Here is a 21,809-nt window from a genome sequence, read left to right on the forward strand (position 1 = left end):
CATTTCATCAGATACTTGTCATGGTAACACAGTAGTATAAGGTGTGCAAAATTCGAAGCAGATTTGCATCCCTTGTCCACCAGGATCCGCTGTTAATGCATTGAATTTGGAATATGATGCTTCTTTGCTGTTACTGATGATTCAATTTATTGTCCAAACCAGCCTTTAGTGAAGAAGGATCTCTGATCTCTGATCTCACATGTGTGTAGATGTCATTAAGCCAAATGCCTTGAAGAAAAATGGACAAAAAGAACAAATGTTATATAGTCAGTACTGGACGATAATTTTGGGAACAGACTACCTACATGAACACACTGTACCACCAACATGAACACTTTGGACTCCCTACATGAACACTTCAATCTTTTACCTAATGATATTCATCTATACTAATACCTCTGATGTAGATCTTAGCAAAGAGTCTTCCGATGTTGAGTCTATAAAACATTATATGCATTTATGAACAAGGCATTTCTGAAAAAATGTTATGATATGATGAAATTGTATGATGAAAATGGGAAAAGAAATTGGGTGACTGATATTAGCGAGTTGTTGCACAAAACTGGTTTTGGTTATGTGTGGTGTGATCACAATGTTCAGTTCCATGCAAATTTTATCATATCATTTAAACAAAGAATGAAAGATATGTATTTCCAATCTTGGTCAGAATCACTACTTCTATCCACAAAATGTTTATACTATAATCAATGGAAAGTTTCGTATAGCTCTCTCTCGTTTTCGTTGCTCTTCCCATAGCTCTCTCTAGACTAAGGCTTTCTGAGTTGCTCTTCCCATGCAATATTTATTGAAACTGGCAGGTATGCAGAATATGTCAATTATGGTATACATGTTTCCTTCTAATCTGAGAAAACAGATACTATTATAAGCATGTCATTAATTTCATGTAATATGAATACTGTTGAGGATGAACTACATTTCCTCTTGTGGCCTTTTAATCTGTCCTGTTTATATTCTATTGAAAAATGCCAGCATCCTACTTTCTTCTGTGCATAGATAAAGCTAAATTTGAGTCATTTGTTAGTCCATTCTAGCTGGTGGTCATCAAAGCTCAGGGGCATTGACTAAATTTCTCAAAATCTAGGAGATTTTTGGGGCAGATCATCATTCAGAGTTATATCCTACATGTGATGACCTGTTTTTGTTGAGTGTACGATTGCTTACATTCACTAACAGTCCAGCTATATTGTGGCGACCTGTAAACGATCAAATTTGGACCAGAAAAAGCAATGGATGATATTATGAGGTATAATCCACGCTGCAGGGTGCACTGACACGTCATCACCCACGACTGACCACCCGATCCATTTAGTCATCACTTACAAACCAACATGGATTGCTGCGAACCTATACACACGCTTAATCTCTGAGCTTGAATATTTTTGACAAAAACTGCATTACAGTAAGGACTGGGTTTCAGGGAACATAATTTAATTTTAGGGACTGTGATACAGACCACAGGGACCTTATCTGACATACAATCCAAGGACAATGTTGCAAGTACTTGCCTTCCTCCTTGTGTGGTAGCTGGTGGAGACGGTGGTGGAGTGGGAGCGACTGACAGAGTGCACAGTCAGGATCCGTCCCCGCCGCTTCCAGTAGGCTGTCCGAACCTCGTCGTTAAACACCACGTGGAACAGGAAGATAAACAGACCCTTTGGAAACAAAACACAATTACACTTTATTAAGGTGCAGTAGGGTAGCCTAGTAGTTAAAGTATTCTCTTCTCATCTGGTTTGATTCCATGCACGGAATACCACTGCAATGTTGAATGCAACTACATACAGTTTCGGTTTTGGATCACGGAATATGGTGTTTTAGGGTACGCACGTTTCTGTATATTTGTTTGGAATATTGCTTAAAGCGGCGTAGCACCATGTTCACCCACTATACAAAACTACAATCGGCTTGTCTTTCCAATTTTAACCATAGTGATATAGTTTTCTTTATTCCGTACACAGCAACATTCTAACTATTTGATGGCGGTTTGTTAGTAATCAGATCTTTACCGTCATCTGATAGACATCATGACCTATGCAACTGGGATAAACGATGAGTGAGTGAGTTTGGTTTTACGCCGCTTTTAGCAATATTCCAGCAATATCAAGGCGGGGGACACCAGAAATGAGCTTCACACATTGTACCCATGTGGGGAATCGAACCGGGGTCTTCGGCGTGACGAGCGAACGCTCTAACCATCAGGCTACCCCACCGCCCGGGATACGATGACATGCAACAAGGAAGTCAAAGAGTCTTCCCGCTTGTCGCCTCTTACGACAAGCATACCTGGTCGTTGTTGAAGGGGAATTCTCACAGGATATGCATAGGATATGCCCCTTTACTACTATCCTATAGTAGTATAGGGGCATATCCTATGTATCATAGCCTGTGAGAATTCTAACCTTCAGGGAGTATTCGAAAAGTGAGTGAATGTTGTTTTAATGCCACAGCAATGTTCCAGCTATATGACAACGCAAGTGTGTCAAGATCAAGGGAAACAGTAGTCAAGACAATATTGACCCATACAATGATACACAGTCAGTCTTGTAACCACCGACCCAAAACATGCATGCGGAACTTGGGACCCATCTACACTATCATATAGACCGCTATAATGGACCAGAAGTTTATTTGTAGATGATTCATGAAAATACAATTAATGAATATCTCATGTTTCTGAGCAGCCAGTCTCTATCAAACAGGTCTGCCTTGGTGGTGTAGAGGATAGAGTGTCTGGCCTGATAAAAGCGTAATATAATCCAACCCACAATGAGCAGATACGACTTAACACGATCCTAACACGACTAAAGGAGGTAAGTACAAAATAAATCCCGACACTTTCCATGACAGTGTCACCCATGATCCACGTGTAGGTAGTCATGTAATGACGACTGCTATACAAAGGTTGCTGGCCAGGTGTCATGATCAAGGGATGGAAGAACATGACTTTTGAAAACTCAGGAACTGTAAGAATATACATCAAGAGCCATCATTAGTAGGGAAATAAAACCAATAAATTCAAGTTGGTTACCTCTAGATCACGCCCATACCATGACGTACCTGTGAGGAGTTGAGGAGAGCGAAGACGTACTGGAAGGCCACCGTGTTGGAGTTGATGGCCAGAGCACCAAACGTCCAGGTGATCCCTAACAGAGGCAGCAGCACGGAGGCCGCCTTCAGGCTGGACCTGGGTGAAGGGTCAGACATACCGTAATACAGGTTAATAAAGGATATAGACCAAATTATACACTGTTTATGATTAAAACGTTCGCAAGCTATGTGAAGAACCCGTCTCGATTTTCTGACGAAACAGACCCCAAAGAGCATGACAGGCAAAATAGTTATAGAGAAAGTTGCATGAATCGCTCAGTCAGAATCATCGAAGAAACCAGATGTTCACGAAAGCATGTCTGCCATAACCTTATCACCAGCCACTTACATACATACACAATTGCCATAAAAGTGATGATTTGTCACAAAGAAACATATAAAGTAAATTTTCAGTGGAGGTTGACACATTGACTGTAATTGATTACTTAAAATGCATGTACAGTTTATTGTCAAGTCCCACCTCTCATGTGTTTCAGATTGCAAGAACTAGTATTATCATAAACATAACTATATGAAAGAATATACCTTACAGAAATTTCTGTCTGTCCGTCTTACGAGCGTTGACCTTGAGGCTGAGAAATGTTTTGATGACCAAGACCAGGATTAACAAATTGACCTGAAATATAAACACACTGACATGAACTACAATTAAGTTCGTCTGAACTACACACACACAAGTTGACCTGAACTACACACAAGTTGGACTGAACTACACACAAGTTGGTCTGAACTACACACACACAAGTTGGTCTGAACCACACACACAAAGTTGGTCTGAACTACACACAAGTTGGTATGAACTACACACACACAAGTTGGTCTGAACTACACACAAGTTGATCTGAACCACACATGCACAAGTTGGTCTGAACACAAGTTGGTCTGAACTACACACACACAAGTTGGTCTGAACTACACACAAGTTGGTCTGAACTATACACACGTTGGTCTGAACTACATACAAGTTGGTCTGAACTACACACTAGTTGGCCTGAAATATACACAAATTAATGTAAAATATTATAATTGGACGTGAAATAGCCACAAAGTTTGTCTGAACTACACACAAGTTGGTCTGAACTACACACACACAAGTTGGTCTGAACTACACACAAGTTGGTCTGAACCACACACGCACAAGTTGGTCTGAACTACACACAAGTTGGTCTGAAATATACACAAATTAACGTAAAATATTATAATTGGACGTGAAATAGCCACGATGTTGCTTGTGTTCATTTCCACTGAATCACAAATTCTTCCAATATAATAATCAACCAAGTGACAAACATTTGCCATAACTATTCGGTAACTATTTCCATGTTTGTATTAAGATCAGTCAATCCATATTTATTTAGATTTCGATATATATTTTTATAAGATAACAACCTGACTGTTACAACCTACAGCAACAGCCCATGATCAGGTATCTTTACACTCACCAAACCAGTTGCGAGAGCTGGACCCACGAATCCCCATATAGTGCCCCTTGACGTCGACAACCAACAGCTGCAAACAGTCATAGTATAGGACAGTAAACCACTGATATAACGAACGCAATGTATCACGTTCAATATAATTTCACTTGTAGAGCGACGTGAAGTGTAAGACACATTGCCGTAGTGTAATATGGATACCCTACTCAGACACAATATACTGACCAGGAGACGAGTGTTGGTTTGTTTTACAATGCTGAACACCAAACGGCGGCGGGGTAGCCTTGTGGTAAAATCGTTCGCTCGTAACACCGAATAACCTGGTTCGATTCCCCATATGGTTACTGTGATTTGATACTTTTCATTGACTATTATGTTCCAATAATCCCCCAAACCATGGTAGAGTGTAGGCTGTCACAACATGACCCACGAAAACAGCTACAGGTTGTTCAGCTTAACCTGATCAAGTGAATACTAATGCATTGCGTGACCGTGTCACAACTGGTTGGGTCTATTATTGTGAAGGGGTGCACCTTTGTCAGTTGATTGACAATATGTCCGAACAGCCGAGACAAGGTCGCCGTTTGACATCTCAGTGTCGAGAAATCGTCAGCGATGTCCAAACTTTCTTTCAAAACGAAGCTATAGATGGTTTTCCGATTCGGGCTTTTAGGCAGCGAGCAGCGGCAGCAACTGGTGTTTCTAGTGCAACCGTGGGCCGAATAGAACCAGAAAGGAAAAGCTCCCCTATTTAATGAAGTTAACTCGACCTGCCGTTTGTGCCATTTGGCTTCTCGGGTCATGCATATGTAGAGTAGCTGAGGTCAAGCTGAACAAGCTGTACTATCAAATATAGGTCATATATCTCCAATACCATTATTGCACAGTAACTGACGAAACCAGACCTTCAACCAGGAGACACAACCTTAAGCTCTACCTGCGTTTGCTATGATAATCCTGCAACTGCGTGATACTTGTTCCATGCTAACCTGTAAGCAGTTACCGCCTCCGTGGTGTAGTGGCCAGAGCGTCCGCCCGGAGAGCGGAAGGTCGCGGGTTCGATCCCCGACCGCGTCATACCCAAAACACGTTAAAATATGGTACTTGTTGGTCCCTGCCTGGCGCTCGGCATTAATGGGTACAACAAGGACTGGTCGGCTCGGAGTCAGTGTAATGTGTCTGAGAGGGGTATTCATGCTTCACTGCGGCATGGCATCTCAGTGGGCTAGCACTATAAAACCAGCTTAAGTCTGGGCTAGTACAAGCAGCCGCACATCCACATACACACGCATGCATGTGGTCATATGAGCGTAATATTCTCAAGCACGACGTAAAACCCAATTTCACCTCACCTGTAAGCAGTTCCATAGCCATCGGGGTCGACGCCGACTGCTATCCCCACCAGCAACAACGGCAGACCTGGAACATCGTTGTCATCAACGTCACAACTTGTCTACAATTCAATCCAAACAGATATTGTTCCACAAAAGAGTGAGCTGCTTCACGATGTTTTCTTGCATTATGCAAGTATTATTCTAGTGCTTTTAAAATAAAATTCAAGGATTATCATCAGATGTCACCCTTTGCACCTATGAGAGGCATCAAACCGGTTTCTTGGTGTGACTATGAATCCTTTCATGACTACCCCTGACCATTAGCAGTGTATGAAATAAGCCAAAAATCCAGCCAGACATCAGGGCAGGTAACTTCAAAATGTTACCAGCCCAAAATGGATTTAATCAGACCACATATGGTGAATTTACTTAGATGTATGGAACATCTAAAAGTTTTACCAGACCATCTGGCTTGCTAGCTGTAAATTTAGACCGTACGTCAGAAATCTAGACCGTCTCGGGCGGTCGGACGGGCCTTATTTCATACACTGCCATTAGGTAGGCAGTAGCTTTATCATGCTTTATATGAACCCAGGAATACACCAATACACAGCTTGTCTTACACCATCATCACCCCACCATTGTAACATGGGTCCCCATAGAACCGAGAGCTTGTCACGACGATTGGATCAGACGGTTCAATGTGTCCGACTGTGTGCATCCGTGGATAGGTTGTTCATGTTGCAATAACTGTCCCTTGATATTTACAGTCTGCGGCGTAAAATACCATTCAACCATCCAATCATTTAGATTTTGGTAAAAATACCAAAGGCGGGGGATAATAATGTTGTTAGAGAAATAATTCCATACAACGGATGCTCACAGCACATGCATCATTATTCATTCAATTTTCACTCTCAGCTCCCTGAGGAGTATACAACGTCTCATGTCCACTACTCACTCCATCCCAACACCAGACACACTGTGACTTTCATGTCTTTCTTGAAGGCGAGGTAGAGCTTCATGTAGAGCTGTAGTCCCTCGACCAGCATGAGGGAGAAGACGGTGAGATAGAAGTAGTGCAGGAGGCAGGCGATCACCCGACACACCGTCTGAAACACGGCAATAAGTCACATGAAATCCCAAGACGTTCCACACTCAAGTATCCTCAGCTTCATATATCCATTCTGTTTTGACAAACTTCCTGGACCCATTCGCTACCATTGCTTTGTTTTGAGATGATTGAGTTAAGTTTCACGCCGTTTTTATCAGTGTTCCAGCCATTTCGCGGCGGGGGCACACCAGAAATGGGCTTCACACATTTTATCCATGTGAGGAATCGAACCCGGTTTTCGGCACGACGAGCGAAGGCTTTAACCACTAGGCTGAAGTTTGCGCCGCTTTTAGCAATATTACAGCAATATCACGACGCCGGACACCAGGATGGCCTTCACACATTGTACCTATTTGGGAACTGAACGGAGTTGCGGGCGAACAAATCCAGACATTGAGAAAAGTTCTAGGTCTGATTAGTTAAAGCTATCGGGGGAGGTGGGGTAGTCTAGTGGTTAAGGCATCCGCTCATCACGCCGAAGACCCGGGTTCGATTCCCCACATGAGGCCAATGTGTGAAGCCCATTTCTGGTGTCCCCTGTCGTGATATTGCTGGCATATTGCTAAAACCGGCATAAAACTATACTCACTCAATTAAAGCTGTCGGAGTACAGCATAGAGATCCAAGGGAAACCAACGAGCATTGGTTTTGACTGTCAAAGCATAATTTTGGCAAAGCGAGTTTTGGAATCGGACAAATGTTAGACATCCTGGTATGGTCAAGGGACGCAAATCCGCACAGAGTGTTGCAACACCGCTACCGGATATGGCCACTCTTGAGTCCTACACAGACGGAGACATGGGTAATTAAGCTGTTTGATAAAGCACCAAGTGACTGAAACCTTCATCGTGTCAATCAGCTTCATACCCATGTCACCAATCTAATTTTCACGATAGTCATTGGAGACTCGTTTACCAAGTGATACAGCTCGACATTGCTCATCTACCACAACAACTACCAGAAAGACATGGGCACAGGCACCAGTTCTCACCCTGTTCTGTGTTGCCCCTGCGCCGGCCACGAACACCACCTGAGCCAGGATGAGGGACGCCGACAGGTTGATCAGGAGAACAACTCGCTCCGAGTTTAACCTGGAGGGGGAATAAAAACACCCGTTCTTGTTTGAGCATGGTAGTTTATTTTTGTGTTTATGTGTGTTGTTTCTGGTTTGTTTGTTTTTAAATAGCATCAAACTGTTTCATTCGTTTTACTCAACGCTTGTCAAACAATTCGGTTGTAGTATTATGACTTTATCCTAAGCATGGCCTGTTGGGTTGTAGAGGGTCCTGAAAAAGCATGGCCATAGATTAGCATGAGTGAGTGAGGAGTTAAGTTTCCCGCCGCACTCAGCAATATTCCAGCTGGCGGCGGTGTAAATCATCGAGTCTGGACCAGACAATCCAGTGATCAACAGCATGAGCATCGAGCTGCGCAATTGGGAACCGATGACATGTGTCAACCAAGTCAGCGAGCCTGACCACCCGATCCTGCGCCTCTTACGAAAGCATTCGCCTTTTACGACAAGCATGGGTTAAATAACCCGGGACTACGCCACGCCCAAGACGACCAATAATATCACCATCTGCGTCAGTAATGATGCTAATGGTCGTCATATCATCATCATCATCATCATCATCAACAATACCATCATCATCATCATCATCATCATCTGGACAATGTCTCAGTTACCATCATGTCGCGATTATTACCTTATGAAGACACCATACTAAATTACCTGACAGAAATTAACATACACTATCTTTGAAGGTCGGATTGTTTACAAATGTCAACGCATGTACCTTTTGATACTCCAGAAAGGCACCATTGCGTGAACGCTTTGAAAGTAAGACCTTGAAATATTGAGTTCAGTGATAGTTTGTTGGAGCTACTTTGAAATCATCTTAGAAAGTGAGAAAGTGTGTGACCATGCACGGCATCTAGCAATGTATTCGTGACTGACGTACTTTAGCCAGAGGTTGGCGGCGATAGTGGCGACAAGCGACGTGATGGAGAAGGCACATCCGATTTGCGTGAGCACCTCCAGAGACAGCTCCACACTTTCCGTCACCTGCAGAGACGTGGGACCCACTAATGACACCGTGACCAATGGCTTACAAAATATGAGGCTATGGTATACAACTGGGCACAGTGACATAATCATGTACGAGTTCATTAAAGATTTGCCCTGACCCACTTGCAGTGGACTTAGTGGAACGAAACTTGACACAGTTATTGGTCCTTCTCTACATAGCAACCACCAAGAGTTACACACTTCCCCCATCGTTTTATGCAACTATAAAGACCTTGCTTGAAAAAGTCAGTAGGTTGCGTATCAAACCATGACGTGACTCCTGAAATCAGTGTTTCATCGTCTGGGAAGCATGTTTCCTTCAAAACTGACTTCATAGTTGGAAAGAGATGGAAGTCAGATGGTGCAAGGTCAGAAGTGTAAGGAGGATGAGGAGGGATTTCATAGCCACAGGACCTCTGGGCAAGTGACAGTTGCTTCCCTCTAGGCAATGTGAGAGTTGTGTAGGGAGCGTTGACTTGCAAGAGACGGACACCTTTGGTCAGCATGCCACGTCTCTTAAGCTTGATAGCTTCTCGCAGTTTCCGCAGCAGTGAAGCATAGTAAGTCCCTGTAATTGTGGTACCCTTTGCCAGGAAATCCGTAATCACAACTCCTTGCACGTCCCAAAAGACCGTTAGCATGACCTTGCCTACAGATGGCTAAACTCGTGCTTTCTTTGGGTGGGGGTTTTTTGACTCCACGTGCTTCTACTGCATCGACTTAACTTTAGTGTCAGGATCACAGTGATGGATCCATGTTTCATCCTGTGTGATAAGTCAGTCTTTGGTTTTCTTGGCACATGTCCAAAAGAGCCTTTGAGCCACTGACTCGTTCCTTCTTCTGAAAAGATGTGAGCAACCTGGGAATCCATCGTGCAGACACCTTATGCATGTGCAAATTGTCATGAATGATTTTTTCCACAGACCCTACACCGATCTTGACATCATGGGCTAACTGGCGAACAGTTAAACGGCGACCTTCCAGAATGGCATTCTCCACTTGACGGACAGTGCCTTCATCAATGGCTGAAAGAGGTCGACCAGGAATGGGAGCAGTTTCCACAGATTTCCGACCACATTTAAACTGGCGATGCCAGTGTTTAACCACTTCATACTATAGGGCATGCTCCCCATAAGTTGCTTTCATTTCTTCAAAGGTCTCGTTTGGTGTTCGACCTTTCAAGTACAAAAACTTGATCACTGCTCGGTACTCAACAGGTTCCATTGTCACACCTTACCTCAATATAACGGTTGTCAAAGAAATAGCTTTAATTGTTCAATGCTGAAAGTTTCCACATGACACATGGACATATGTGTCATTACTCACATGGACATATGTGTCATTACTCACATAGACATATGTGTCATTACACACATGAAGTTTCAGCCACATGTGAAAACCAGAAGTGGGTCAGGGGAAATCTTTAATGAACGCCCCTCGTATATAATCAGGATGTACAAGCACCCAAGTGTCATCACATACATGCAAGACAGTTCTTCAGAACCTATACAACAGAGTTATATAAAAATCTAAAGAACATGGTGCGATAGAATATGTACAACAGTGTGATGTGGAATACTGACTGACTGGATGACTGAGTTTGGTTTTACGCCGCTTTTAGCAATATTCCAGCAACATCACGGCGGGGGACACCAGAGGTGAGGTGAGGTGAAATTGGGTTTTAACGTCGTGCTTGAGAATATTTCGCTCATATGACGACGTGCATGCGTGTGTATGTGTATGTGCGTCTGCTTGTACTAGCCCAGACTGAAGCTGGTTTTTTAGTGCTAGCCCACTGAGATACCATGCCGCAGTGAAGCATGAGTACCCCTCTCAGACACATTATACTGACTCCGAGCCGACCAGTCCTTGTTGTACCCATTAATGCCGAGCGCCAGGCAGGGACCAACAAGTACCATGTTTTAACGTCTTTTGGTATGACGAGGTCGGGGATCGAACCCGCGACCTTCCGCTCTCCGGGCGGACGCTCTAACCACTACACTACGGAGGCGGTTGGGGACACCAGAAATGGGCTTCACACATTGTATCCATGTTGGGATTCGAACCCGGGTCTTCGGCGTGACGAGCCAACGCTTTAACCATTAGGCTACCCCACCGCCCCGTGATGTGGAATATGTACGACAGGGTGATATAGAGTATATAATACAGATGACATTGAATATATACAGCAGGTTGTAAGTATATCGAACATGAAGTAGAATATATGCATCAGGGTGATCTAGAATATATACAACAGGAAGCATATTTAATTCTGACAAAAAGGGACACAAAATGAATATACTGCGAAAGATATTTGTACATGAACGATGTGTTGAGCACGAATGTGAATATGAATTTCACTGTTGAAGTGACCAAAACGCAGGGGGCGTTTGAATCCCGGCTGCCAAAATCTGTGCCTGTAACTATGGAATCCCAGAAGGGACATTGCGTTAACCAAATGGCGACAGTGCGTGAATGCGACGTGACAAGATCAATATATGTCCCATAGTCTGGCATTTTAATGCTTGATTCTACACATCTTAGATGGAGCGATAATGCGACAACGCTACATATTTTGCCCTTTGGTAGAATAGAAACAATATTATTTGTGACAATAAAACAAATGGCAAAAATGTCACGTTGTCGCACTGTCGTACTTTGATTTAATTTTGACATTTTTGCTTGTTTTTGAAAGGGCGGCGACAATGCGACATAGCAACAATGTCCCTTCTAGGATTCCATATGTAATGTAAATCATTACTTCTATATATTTCACAAAACATAATTTGAATATCACAAATGAATTAATCATAAAATGAAATTAACAATTGGATGACAATGGCGCCTCATATTGCCAATGCTATCAAACTGCCTTCCACTGTACCTCCACGTGATAGATCTGCATGAGAACAGCGAAGTTGGTGAGGTGGTGGCACTCGCATCTGGTGTGGGTGACGTTCTGAGACGTCGTCGTACACCCGTCAGGCCGCCACACATCACGTCTACAATCAAAATCAACGTTAATCTAAGTTCAGTCATCATAGTATAAACTTTTATACTTATAGTTTTGGTGAAATATGTATTTACATGTATACATACAGAGATCATATAAAACTTTATCAAGACTGTAATATTTTTTTCATTTACAAATAATGCTGTCAGTTAATCTTCTTTGACGAACATTAATCTATCCTAAACACGAGGTATGAGTTCGCAACAAAGCCGGGGGCGGGTATTTTCGCAAAGAGTGAGTGAGTGAGTTTAGTTTTACCCAGCTTTTAGCAATATTCCAGCAACATCATGGCAGGGGACACCAGAAATAGGCTTCACACATTGTACCCATGTGGGGAATCAAACCCGGGTCCTCGGCGTGACGAGCGAACGCTTTAACCACTAGGCCACCCCAGCGCCCCATTTTCGCAAAGAAAGCATCTGGACCATTTCAAGGGCGAAGCTTTAAAAAAATTCATAAAACAAAAAATATTTTATTTCGTCATTAATGTCATACTTTTACGATTGTTCTTTATGTGCACACATTGGAGTTCAAGGTAGCTCATACATGGGCGGATCCAGGAATTTTTAAAAAAGGGGAGGGGGGGGCCTGAACCCCCCTTGGCTCCGCCAACGCAATTTTTTTTTTTTCAATGGTCTTAAGTCGTTTTTCAAAAGTGGGTCAAACCCCTGGGAACCCCACACCCCAGATCCGTCACTGTCATATAAACTGGTTCTCGCCGCGAATTGCAAGAAAATTGTTGATGCGTCGAATGCCAGAAGCGATCATAAAATAATTCCCGTCCATTCAAGGGAGATAAATCCTTATGCACTCTCTAACACTGAGCCTCGAATGTGGGATATTGAACATATTACCATCTTGTTCAGTTGAGTTGTTTCGGTGCGGATAGAGTGAACGAAACTAAGTTGAGGACCTTTTACAACTCTACATATATTACCCGAGTGTGGTGTGATGGTGTTACTGGTTTACTGGTGAATAAAGATAGTAAAAGAAGCTGATTTCAATGAATCGGGGTTTAATAAATTTACAGTTTGTGGAATTACGGACCGAGCCCAACTTCCCATTGCTTGCTGGGGACTCAGTGTAAGAAATAGTTTCCAAATTTTGCTAGCAAGTCGGGCTGGCTTTGCCTGAAAGTTACTAGCCCACAAAATAATTCACTAGCCCGAAATTTGAATGTAGAAACTAAGCAAAATATTACAAAAAGGTAAAATACCATCATTTATCAGGTCATAATCTTGCGTGATTTAAAAGTGTGATATAACTTAACAAGTCGGAGAGAGTGATGCATTTAAAAGATGAACCATAAAAATTCACTAGTCAGTCGGGCCAGTGACTGGAGATTTACTGGCCCGACTGGATTTACTGGCTATTTCGCACACTGCTGGGGACATGTTCTAACCTGATTTCCTCACGGATTAATTCCTGTGTGTGTCTGTGTATGCTAAATCCATGCGTGAGATGCTGTATATGTGGAGAGAATCTGTTCCATAATTGGTTGATCGGGACCAATTCTAACCTGACATCCCAACGAACCAATACGGTAATCCTTTCAAAACAGGTTTCTGGATTTCCGAGGATTCACTGTAAAATCACTGCGTATTGCTTGATTGGAAACAACCCCAAAATACGAATACAAACTCAAAGGGCTACGCTTAGGTATATCGACATGACATGACTGGATAACTTCTGTTGTAGACACCTATATCCAGCCGGATTCCGGAAGATATTCCACAATGACAAATTCTGAATCTACAGAAGTGTATATTTTACTTCCAGGAAATGCTACCTGTGAAGATCCAGGTTAGAAATGATCTTCAGCAACCAATGCTTGTCGTAAGAGGCGACTAACGGGATCGGGTAGTCAGGCTCGCTGACTTTGGTTGACACTTGTCCTCGTATCCCAATTGTGTAGATCGATGCTCATGCTGTTGATCACTGGATTGTCTGTTCCAGACTCGATTCTTTACCGACCGCCACATATAGCTGGAATTTTGCTACATAAGCTCCTTAAGCAACATTGAAACAAATCTAGGGCAGGCTCATTACTGTGTTCGTTGTGAATCTAACATTGTGTGTTTTACGGAATAATTAAGTAACTAGTGAGGGCTTTTGACCCTTTTTACAATCCAGTCGCATATGTTCTTATTTCTAGGTTAACCTTTGCGTCTTAATTTGAAATACTTACCCTTCAAGATCATCCAGAAACACACATGCCCTTGAAATGACCTTGACGGACGAATTCTGTCGTGAAACAAATGTAAACATATTAGGGGTGGGTATTGCAGAGAATTTTCGTATTGCGATATATTGCGATGTGAAAACATGTATTGCGATATGTATTGCAATATATTGCATGAAGTATTTTTAAACAAAAAAACTACTTATAATCGAGTTAATGCTTGATTCATAGAGCAAAAACACCGCAAAAGCACTATGCTTGATTAAGCTTTCATAACAACTTTAATCATGATAAAATGGAAATGTGAATATTTAGCACAAATGAAACAAGGAAATATCCGAAGATTTCTGAGTGTTACGAAGTTTTCCGAATGCAAATCAAATTACGGTTTTCGATCAGCGTATCACAATACGTATCGTTTTCATGTCTGAACCGATAAATACCGGTAAACCGGTTATATTGCGCAGCCCTAAAACATATACACAATACTCATAATGCATTAGTCATATTAGTTTGTCTCAAAGACCCCGAGGCATATTGTTTCCCTTTCCGCCGTCTCTTTACATTATCCTCAGTCCTAAATGCTACAAGCCTATGGCTTCAAAGGGTTCTGAATTTTCACATCTCATTCGGAGACCCCTTTCAGTTCAGTTGTTTTTATTTAATACTACTAGTGTTTGGAATCGGAAACCAAATCCACTATCGATTATCGGATGATTGTGGTGAACAATTATCAATTATAATCGAAATACATTTTCAATGTAATCACCAATTTTAAGGGTTTTTCCCCAGTTTTTTTTTAAATTAATGGGGGTTTTTAACCAATGCTGTCATGCAATGAAAAGCACGCATTCAAGAAAGACACTGGAATTGTAATTAAACAATAAATGTGGTTAAAATTTTACAATGCGCATAGCTTTACGCTGTTGAGACCATGTTTGTTCGTGAATATTCATCAAATTTCATCGCTAGTTTACTTCATTCAAGTGTGTTAAACTAACACAACAAAATTCCAATTAGTCGAAAATGTTTTTTTACAATCGATAATCATATTTAATCCTTCTTTCGATCGATTTTCGATCATCGGAACACCACTAAATACTACACAAAAGTAGTTAACCAACGTGATTTTTACATTTGACCATAGTTACTCTGTCAAGGCTGGTGGGGGTTGCAACACACAGTTGTGGTTCCTTAACTTGTTTTGAGCTGTATATTGTTAGATACGTCCCCCTTCCGGTACACCAGTTAGGCATTTTATACACATGTAACACCTCGACAATCGGGACACCCCACATTCCGGGCGAATTACATTGGAAACTTGTACATGTACGTACAGTGAAATTAGACTATCTAGCAATGACTGATTAATCCGGACATTTGTCTATCTGGACGTTTACACCAGTGACGTTACTGTCCGGATATTTCAACGTGACTCACTGGAAGGGTGGATTCAATCTCGAGGACGACGGGGCTGGAGAAGTTGCTGGCCACAGGAGGGTGAACCACCACCGATATCACGTGACCTATAACTCTGAAGTCTCTAGAGATAAACGAGGTATGAAAAGAACCGTGAGAAGTCTGCCAACGTAGTTCATTATAACCGCTAGAACTAAGTCGCATTAGGCTGGGCTCTGTCTACACTGTCCAAGAGAACGCAAAACGACGGCTATAACGTATAACATAATGGCAATAACGTTCCTTTACGTTAACGCCTATGATTTTAGATGAACCTTTACAGTAATTAAAATCTGCCCCATCACCAATTAAACCAGCCTCACATTTCAATGAAAGGAGTATGTTTTATTAATGAAATAAAACTCATCCGTGTATTGATGTCACCTGTCGTGGGGTACCGTAGAGTTGCGGTGCCGGACTGCAGGCGTGACGTTGATGATTCTGTCCACGTTGTCGTATACGCTGATCACAAAATCTACAGAATCCGACCCTAAACAAAAATATAACTGACGCCATGACACTGACAATGACTCAAAAGTTATCAATGCGTCTGGGTATACCAGCACCATAGTATTACCTAAGCTCGTGGGTTTCGCCTTATGCCAGCATCACGTCAGCCTTTCCGCCCAGCGCTACGGGGACGGTGCGGTAGTCTAGTGGTTAAAGCGTTTGCTCGTCACGCCGAAGACCCGGGTTCGATTCCCATATGGGTACAATGTGCTAAGCCCATTTCTGGTGTCACCCGCCGTGATATTGCTGGAATATTGCTAAAAGCGGCGTAAAACCATACTCACTCGCTCACTCTGAGCGCTACGATGGTCGTAACTCCCATACTTTACGTGGACTTAAGACGGTATTAGCGTTGCCATCGCTTTGTGCAAGTGGACACAGATATCGACAGCCCCCTCCAACGGAAGTCTGTTCACTATACAGGGCTCAAGATAATTTTTCAACATCAGGAGTACGTACTCCTTATATATTCAATATAGGAGTACTGGATAAACTTAAGAGTACATTTTGAGTACTGAATGGAATTTAATGGCGTATCAGTAATCTTGTGTTTCGTTTCATATATGCACCACAACATTGCTACTCTTGTGTAAACAGGTCAATAAACAATAAACAACACTCTTTCAGATAAATACGTCTGTAAATGATTCCAAGACCGTACAGCATTGCTGTGGTGCGTATGTGCTACGTTTTCTAAATTATTTCCTACCGTATCGTGCATATTTTTTATCCGTACATACGCGTCGACACAATGGTTGAAAAAAATGTCTAATATGACCTTTTGAATAAGACGTCAAACATCTTTCTGATTGGACAACATGAAGTTCACTTGAATCAAGAGTAAAGCCATTTATACAGATGGAAAAAAGTATCGCAACACCCTATTGTTATGACAGAACCTATATTTAATCATAGTTTACATGTATTGTTTGCGGCGTTATTATCGAGACATATCTGGTTTACATCCATTATCACCGGGCGGTGGGGTAGCCTAATGGTTAAAGTGTTGGCTCGTCACGCCAAAGACCCGGGTTCGAATCCCCACATGGGCACAATGTGTGAAGCCCATTTCTGGTGTCCCCGCCGTGATGTTGCTGGAATATTGCTAAAAGCGGCGTAAAACCAAACTCAGTCAGTCAGTCAGTCCATTATCACCAAATAAAGCGAAGGTTTCAACTCGTAGCTAGGAACTCAGCCGGTATGTAGACCAGACCGGTGCCAATATCTTGGGGAGATTCTATACCTGCAGCCAAGACTTCGGCGGGTATGTATACGGCGCTTGGTGGCCCGTCTCCTGGAGTGATGTTTAGTAACTGATCTTGAAGATGACCTGCGTCTTCGTGGACGGCCGTGAGAACAACGCTGTCTGTGTTCACTGTAAATTCCGTAGTCAACGTCGCTGCCAACGCTGTCGTCAGTGTCTCCATGGTCCTCAGAATCTTTGAAGACTCGTTACCTTTCTGAAATATCAGATTAAGGTATTGTACACACAATTTACTGTTACCCTTGATAGTGAGTGAGTGAGTTAAGTTTCACGCCGCACTCAGCAATGTTCCAGCTATATGGCAGTCGTCTGTACCAGACAATCTAGTGATCAACAGCATGAGCATCGATCTGCGCAATTGGGAACCGATGACATGTGTCAACCACGCCTGCGAGCCTGACCACCCGATCCCGTTAGTCGCCTCTTTAATACGACAAGCATGGGTTGCTGAAGATTTCTAACAAGACATAACCCGGACCTTCACGGGTATTGATAGACTATGAACCAAGTGCTTCTGTGACACATATGCTATGGCAATGGGACCTTATAGTCTTCAACAGACCGGGGAGGCCCAGTACGCTGTGCAGAGTTGCTTCCCTTTGGCATGCCAGAAAGCTACGATTGTGGTTTCGAATCATATTTCACCCCGATTGTGTTACTAGATTCGTCAGCACCATACCATTGGCTTTTATATGTTACTTTAACCTTCGAGTAACAGTTGACTCCTGGTGGTATATAGCCTACCCACCTTGTGCAGAGTCGCCCAATGTCCAACAAACATATCTTGCAGCAGGTTCGACACAGTTTCGGCCATCGACTGAAATATAGTGTTTTATTTGAAGCTGTGGTAGTCAGGACACCACCTTTCACAAAAGAAATCTCCATAGACAATCACTTAAAAATAACGACAACAACAACAACAACAACAACAACAACAACAACAACAACAACAACAACAACAGCACCAGCACCAGCACCAGCAAGAACAAACAAATGTTATTGATATCGAGCTGTATGTGAATATGCACAATGCTCAAAGCTATGGAATCCTAGAAGGGACATTGTCGCTTTGTCGCTTTATAGTCTTTACAATAATAACACGTGTTAAAAAAGCAAAATTAAACAAAGTGTGACGATGCGATAGTGTCCCTTTCAGCATTCCCTATATTTTTATTTTCAGCTCCTTGGGAGTAGTTTGTTTGGTTGTTGTTTAACGCCGCACTCAGCAATATTCCATCTATATGGCGGCGGTCTGTAAATAATCGAGTCTGGACCAGACAATCCAGTGATCAACAGCATGATAATCGATTTACACAACTGGGTTACGTTGATATGTGTCAACCAAGTCAGCGAGGCTGACCACCTGATCCCATTAGTTGCCTCTTACGACAAGCATGGGTTACTGAAGATCAATTGTAACCCGGATCTTCACGGGTGTCCTTCGGAGTATACAAGAAGAGCTGATAGTGAGGCGATGGAGATTAACAATCATCGCATCCTACCGGGTACCCTTTCACTTGACCACCCGACCAGGGAGACACCACGTGTTTCAGTGTGGATCAGGGCCGTATAAGCTCCCTACCCGATTTGTATACATGCCAAAATGACTTTCCTCCGAATACAATTTCAATGGAAAAATTTGGTTTGAATAATTTGAAATCGGTTTGATTGTGATAGGGGAATCTAGATAGTTCAGAGTGAGAGGTTTCAGGGACAAGGGCAGCCCAATTGTAGAAGGCGCCACACGATATGCGTCCCTGTAGCGTGTGAGAAACCTCAGACCATGGGTTCAAATCTCGGTTAGACCTGATACGTTCCCAGGAATAATTTCCCCCGCCGTACTATTGCTAGAAAATTGCTAGCAGCATCTAACTCACTGCAAAATGGCTTTACTGGGGCAAGAGTGAGTGAATTTAGTTTTACGCAGCTTTTAGCAATATTGCAGCAATATCACGGCGAGGGAAACGAAAAATAGGCTTAACACATGTGGGGAATCGAACCCGGATCTTTGGTGTGATGAGCGAACGCTTTAACCACGTGTAGGTCACCCCACCGCCCCAACTGAAGCAAGAAAGTTCAACTGACGCAGATAGTAAACGTTTATGCTGTTGTTGAAAATCCCACAGGTATAGTGCTGTAAGACGAAGGATCAGGGTGAATCTTGGACTCGAACCCCCCATGTCTGCCCCTACCTGTGCGACTGCCTCTGTAGCATTATCACCCATCTGAGTGAAGTTGGTTTTGAGCACCAACGTCTGCAGCATCTCTGTCACCACCCACACGTCGGTGTGCGTCTGGTCGTCAGGACACGCTGTGTACAGACGCAACATCTCCAGCAGGGGGAACGTCTCTGTAGGGGGGACTACCTCACTACCACCGGGGAGCTGGGGAAAAATGAAAACACGTAATAATCCTCTTAATGTGGTGATAATAATAATCAAATATATGTTGTATAAATGTAATAAGAAAGCAGTGAAGCTCAATTTTATATGGTTTAAAAAAGAAATAGTAAAATATTTTGAAATTTCTAAATTCATTGCGTTTTCTAATTGTAACTATGCAAGTTTTCATTCTCTCTGGTCATCCTTCCATTTACTTTTTTAGAAATGCTGCAACTGACTGACTGACTGTATATGTATTTTGTATGTATGTGTACTATTGCGTAATGTACACACTATGTATTTCAATCAACATTATTCACTGTACACTTTCTACTGGAGAGAATGAAAATGCTGTAGTGGAAATTGTAACATAAAAATAGGAATAAATAAATATATATATATATCAAAAAAAAAAAAAAATGAAAACACCCGTGACCAATATATACTAAAACTCAAAAGAAAGTATACACTTGAAACGCAATTTGACCGAAACGTTATAAACGTTATCAAGCGTTATTAGGCGTCATAGCTGCCAAAACATTTCAAACCTATAAAGTGTTAAAAGATTTCAGTGAATCCAGTAAGTACATGGATGGTGGGATAGCCAAGTAGCTCGCTCACCACGCCCAAATCCTCGGTTCTATTCCCCACATGGATACAATATGTTAAACCCATTTCTGGTGTCTCCATCTGTGATACCTCTTGATTATTACCAAAAGCGGTGTAAAAGTCCTCCTAACTCACCATTAAGACATTAGTCGAAATGTTTCGGATATTAGATATGGGAATATGGCGTCTGGTCACGTGACACTGTATGGATGGCTGGTACCGCCGTATACACCTACCTTGGAGAAGAAGAGCTTCAAGTATGGCGAAGGTTCCGGCTCTGAAAGAAGATGCAGAACTCCAGTGTTGATAACGGTGGCGCCATCGTAAGCCGCGACTAGTTAGCCCTACCAAATTTCGTAATGTTACATTTAACAGCCGGGCAAAAGAAAGTGTGACATTGAAATATGGATTTGACCCCAAAATTGCATTTACCATCAACCAACAATGTTACTAACCTAGACACAGTGGCCGAAATATTCGAAAAGTAAAATATACTACAAACAAAAAGTATTGGAACACCCTAAAATTGGATAGTCATATATAAACTTAAACGTGGTGAGGTCATTTATACTCTAAGGTAAATGCAACTTTTTGTGTGCTTAATTGGCACTTTAAACAACATGTTGGGACAAGCAGTGAAGCAACTGATTCAATATTCGTTGAGTATGAAATGAAACATTGTCAAAAACAGCGAAAACAAGGGTGCTGAAACACACCAGCACCATGTTTGATTCAAAAGCATAAACACAACAGCCTCGTACATGTGGCAACTGGGCACTAGCAGTTGTGAATAGGTTCCGAAGGGATTGGAGCACAACATATCGGTCATCTGATCTTGATGTTTTTCTGCTTCTTCCAGAACGAGGTCTGTCTTTTACTCTACCAGTGGCTTGGAACCTGTCCCTCAGTCTGTGAATGACAGAAGGCAACACCTGAAGACAGAGAGCAACACTTCTTATGGATTCACCATCCTGTAACCATGCAATGGTCCTGCTTCTGTTGCGGGCGCTTAATGGTCTGCACTGTGGCATGGTGAAGACGTCGTGAGGCTCCAATACTGCCTGTAGCTTCTTGTAAAGGAAACGTTGCCACAAGCTGCATGGGCAGTCTGTCTTCTACATGCACTGGGTTGTTTTGTTTGGGCGTTTGAATAAAGCATGGTGCTGGTGTTTCAGTACCCTTGTGTTTCGCTGTTTTTGACAATATTTCATTTCACTTAAACTCAGCGAGTATTAAATAAGTTGCTTCACTGCTTGTCCCAACAGTGCCATTGAAGCACACAAAAAGTTCCATTTACTTTAAAGTATA

The 21,809-nt window shown here is 42.4% G+C and overlaps 1 protein-coding gene across 1 annotated transcript in view; it reads left to right on the top strand.

Moving 5' to 3' along the window:
* The window catches only part of LOC124289437 (disheveled-associated activator of morphogenesis 2-like), a 128,418-nt gene extending 128,232 nt beyond the window's left edge, over positions 1-186 (top strand). Inside the window, 1 exon segment of the mRNA XM_046726053.1 lies at positions 163-186. Within this exon segment, the coding sequence (XP_046582009.1) occupies positions 163-186 (24 nt within the window).
* The last annotated feature ends 21,623 nt before the right edge of the window (positions 187-21,809 follow it).

The sequence above is a fragment of the Haliotis rubra genome, unplaced genomic scaffold (genome assembly GCF_003918875.1).
Source record: "Haliotis rubra isolate DU_JTF1 unplaced genomic scaffold, ASM391887v1 Scf441, whole genome shotgun sequence".
NCBI classification, from domain to species: Eukaryota; Metazoa; Mollusca; class Gastropoda; order Lepetellida; family Haliotidae; genus Haliotis; species Haliotis rubra.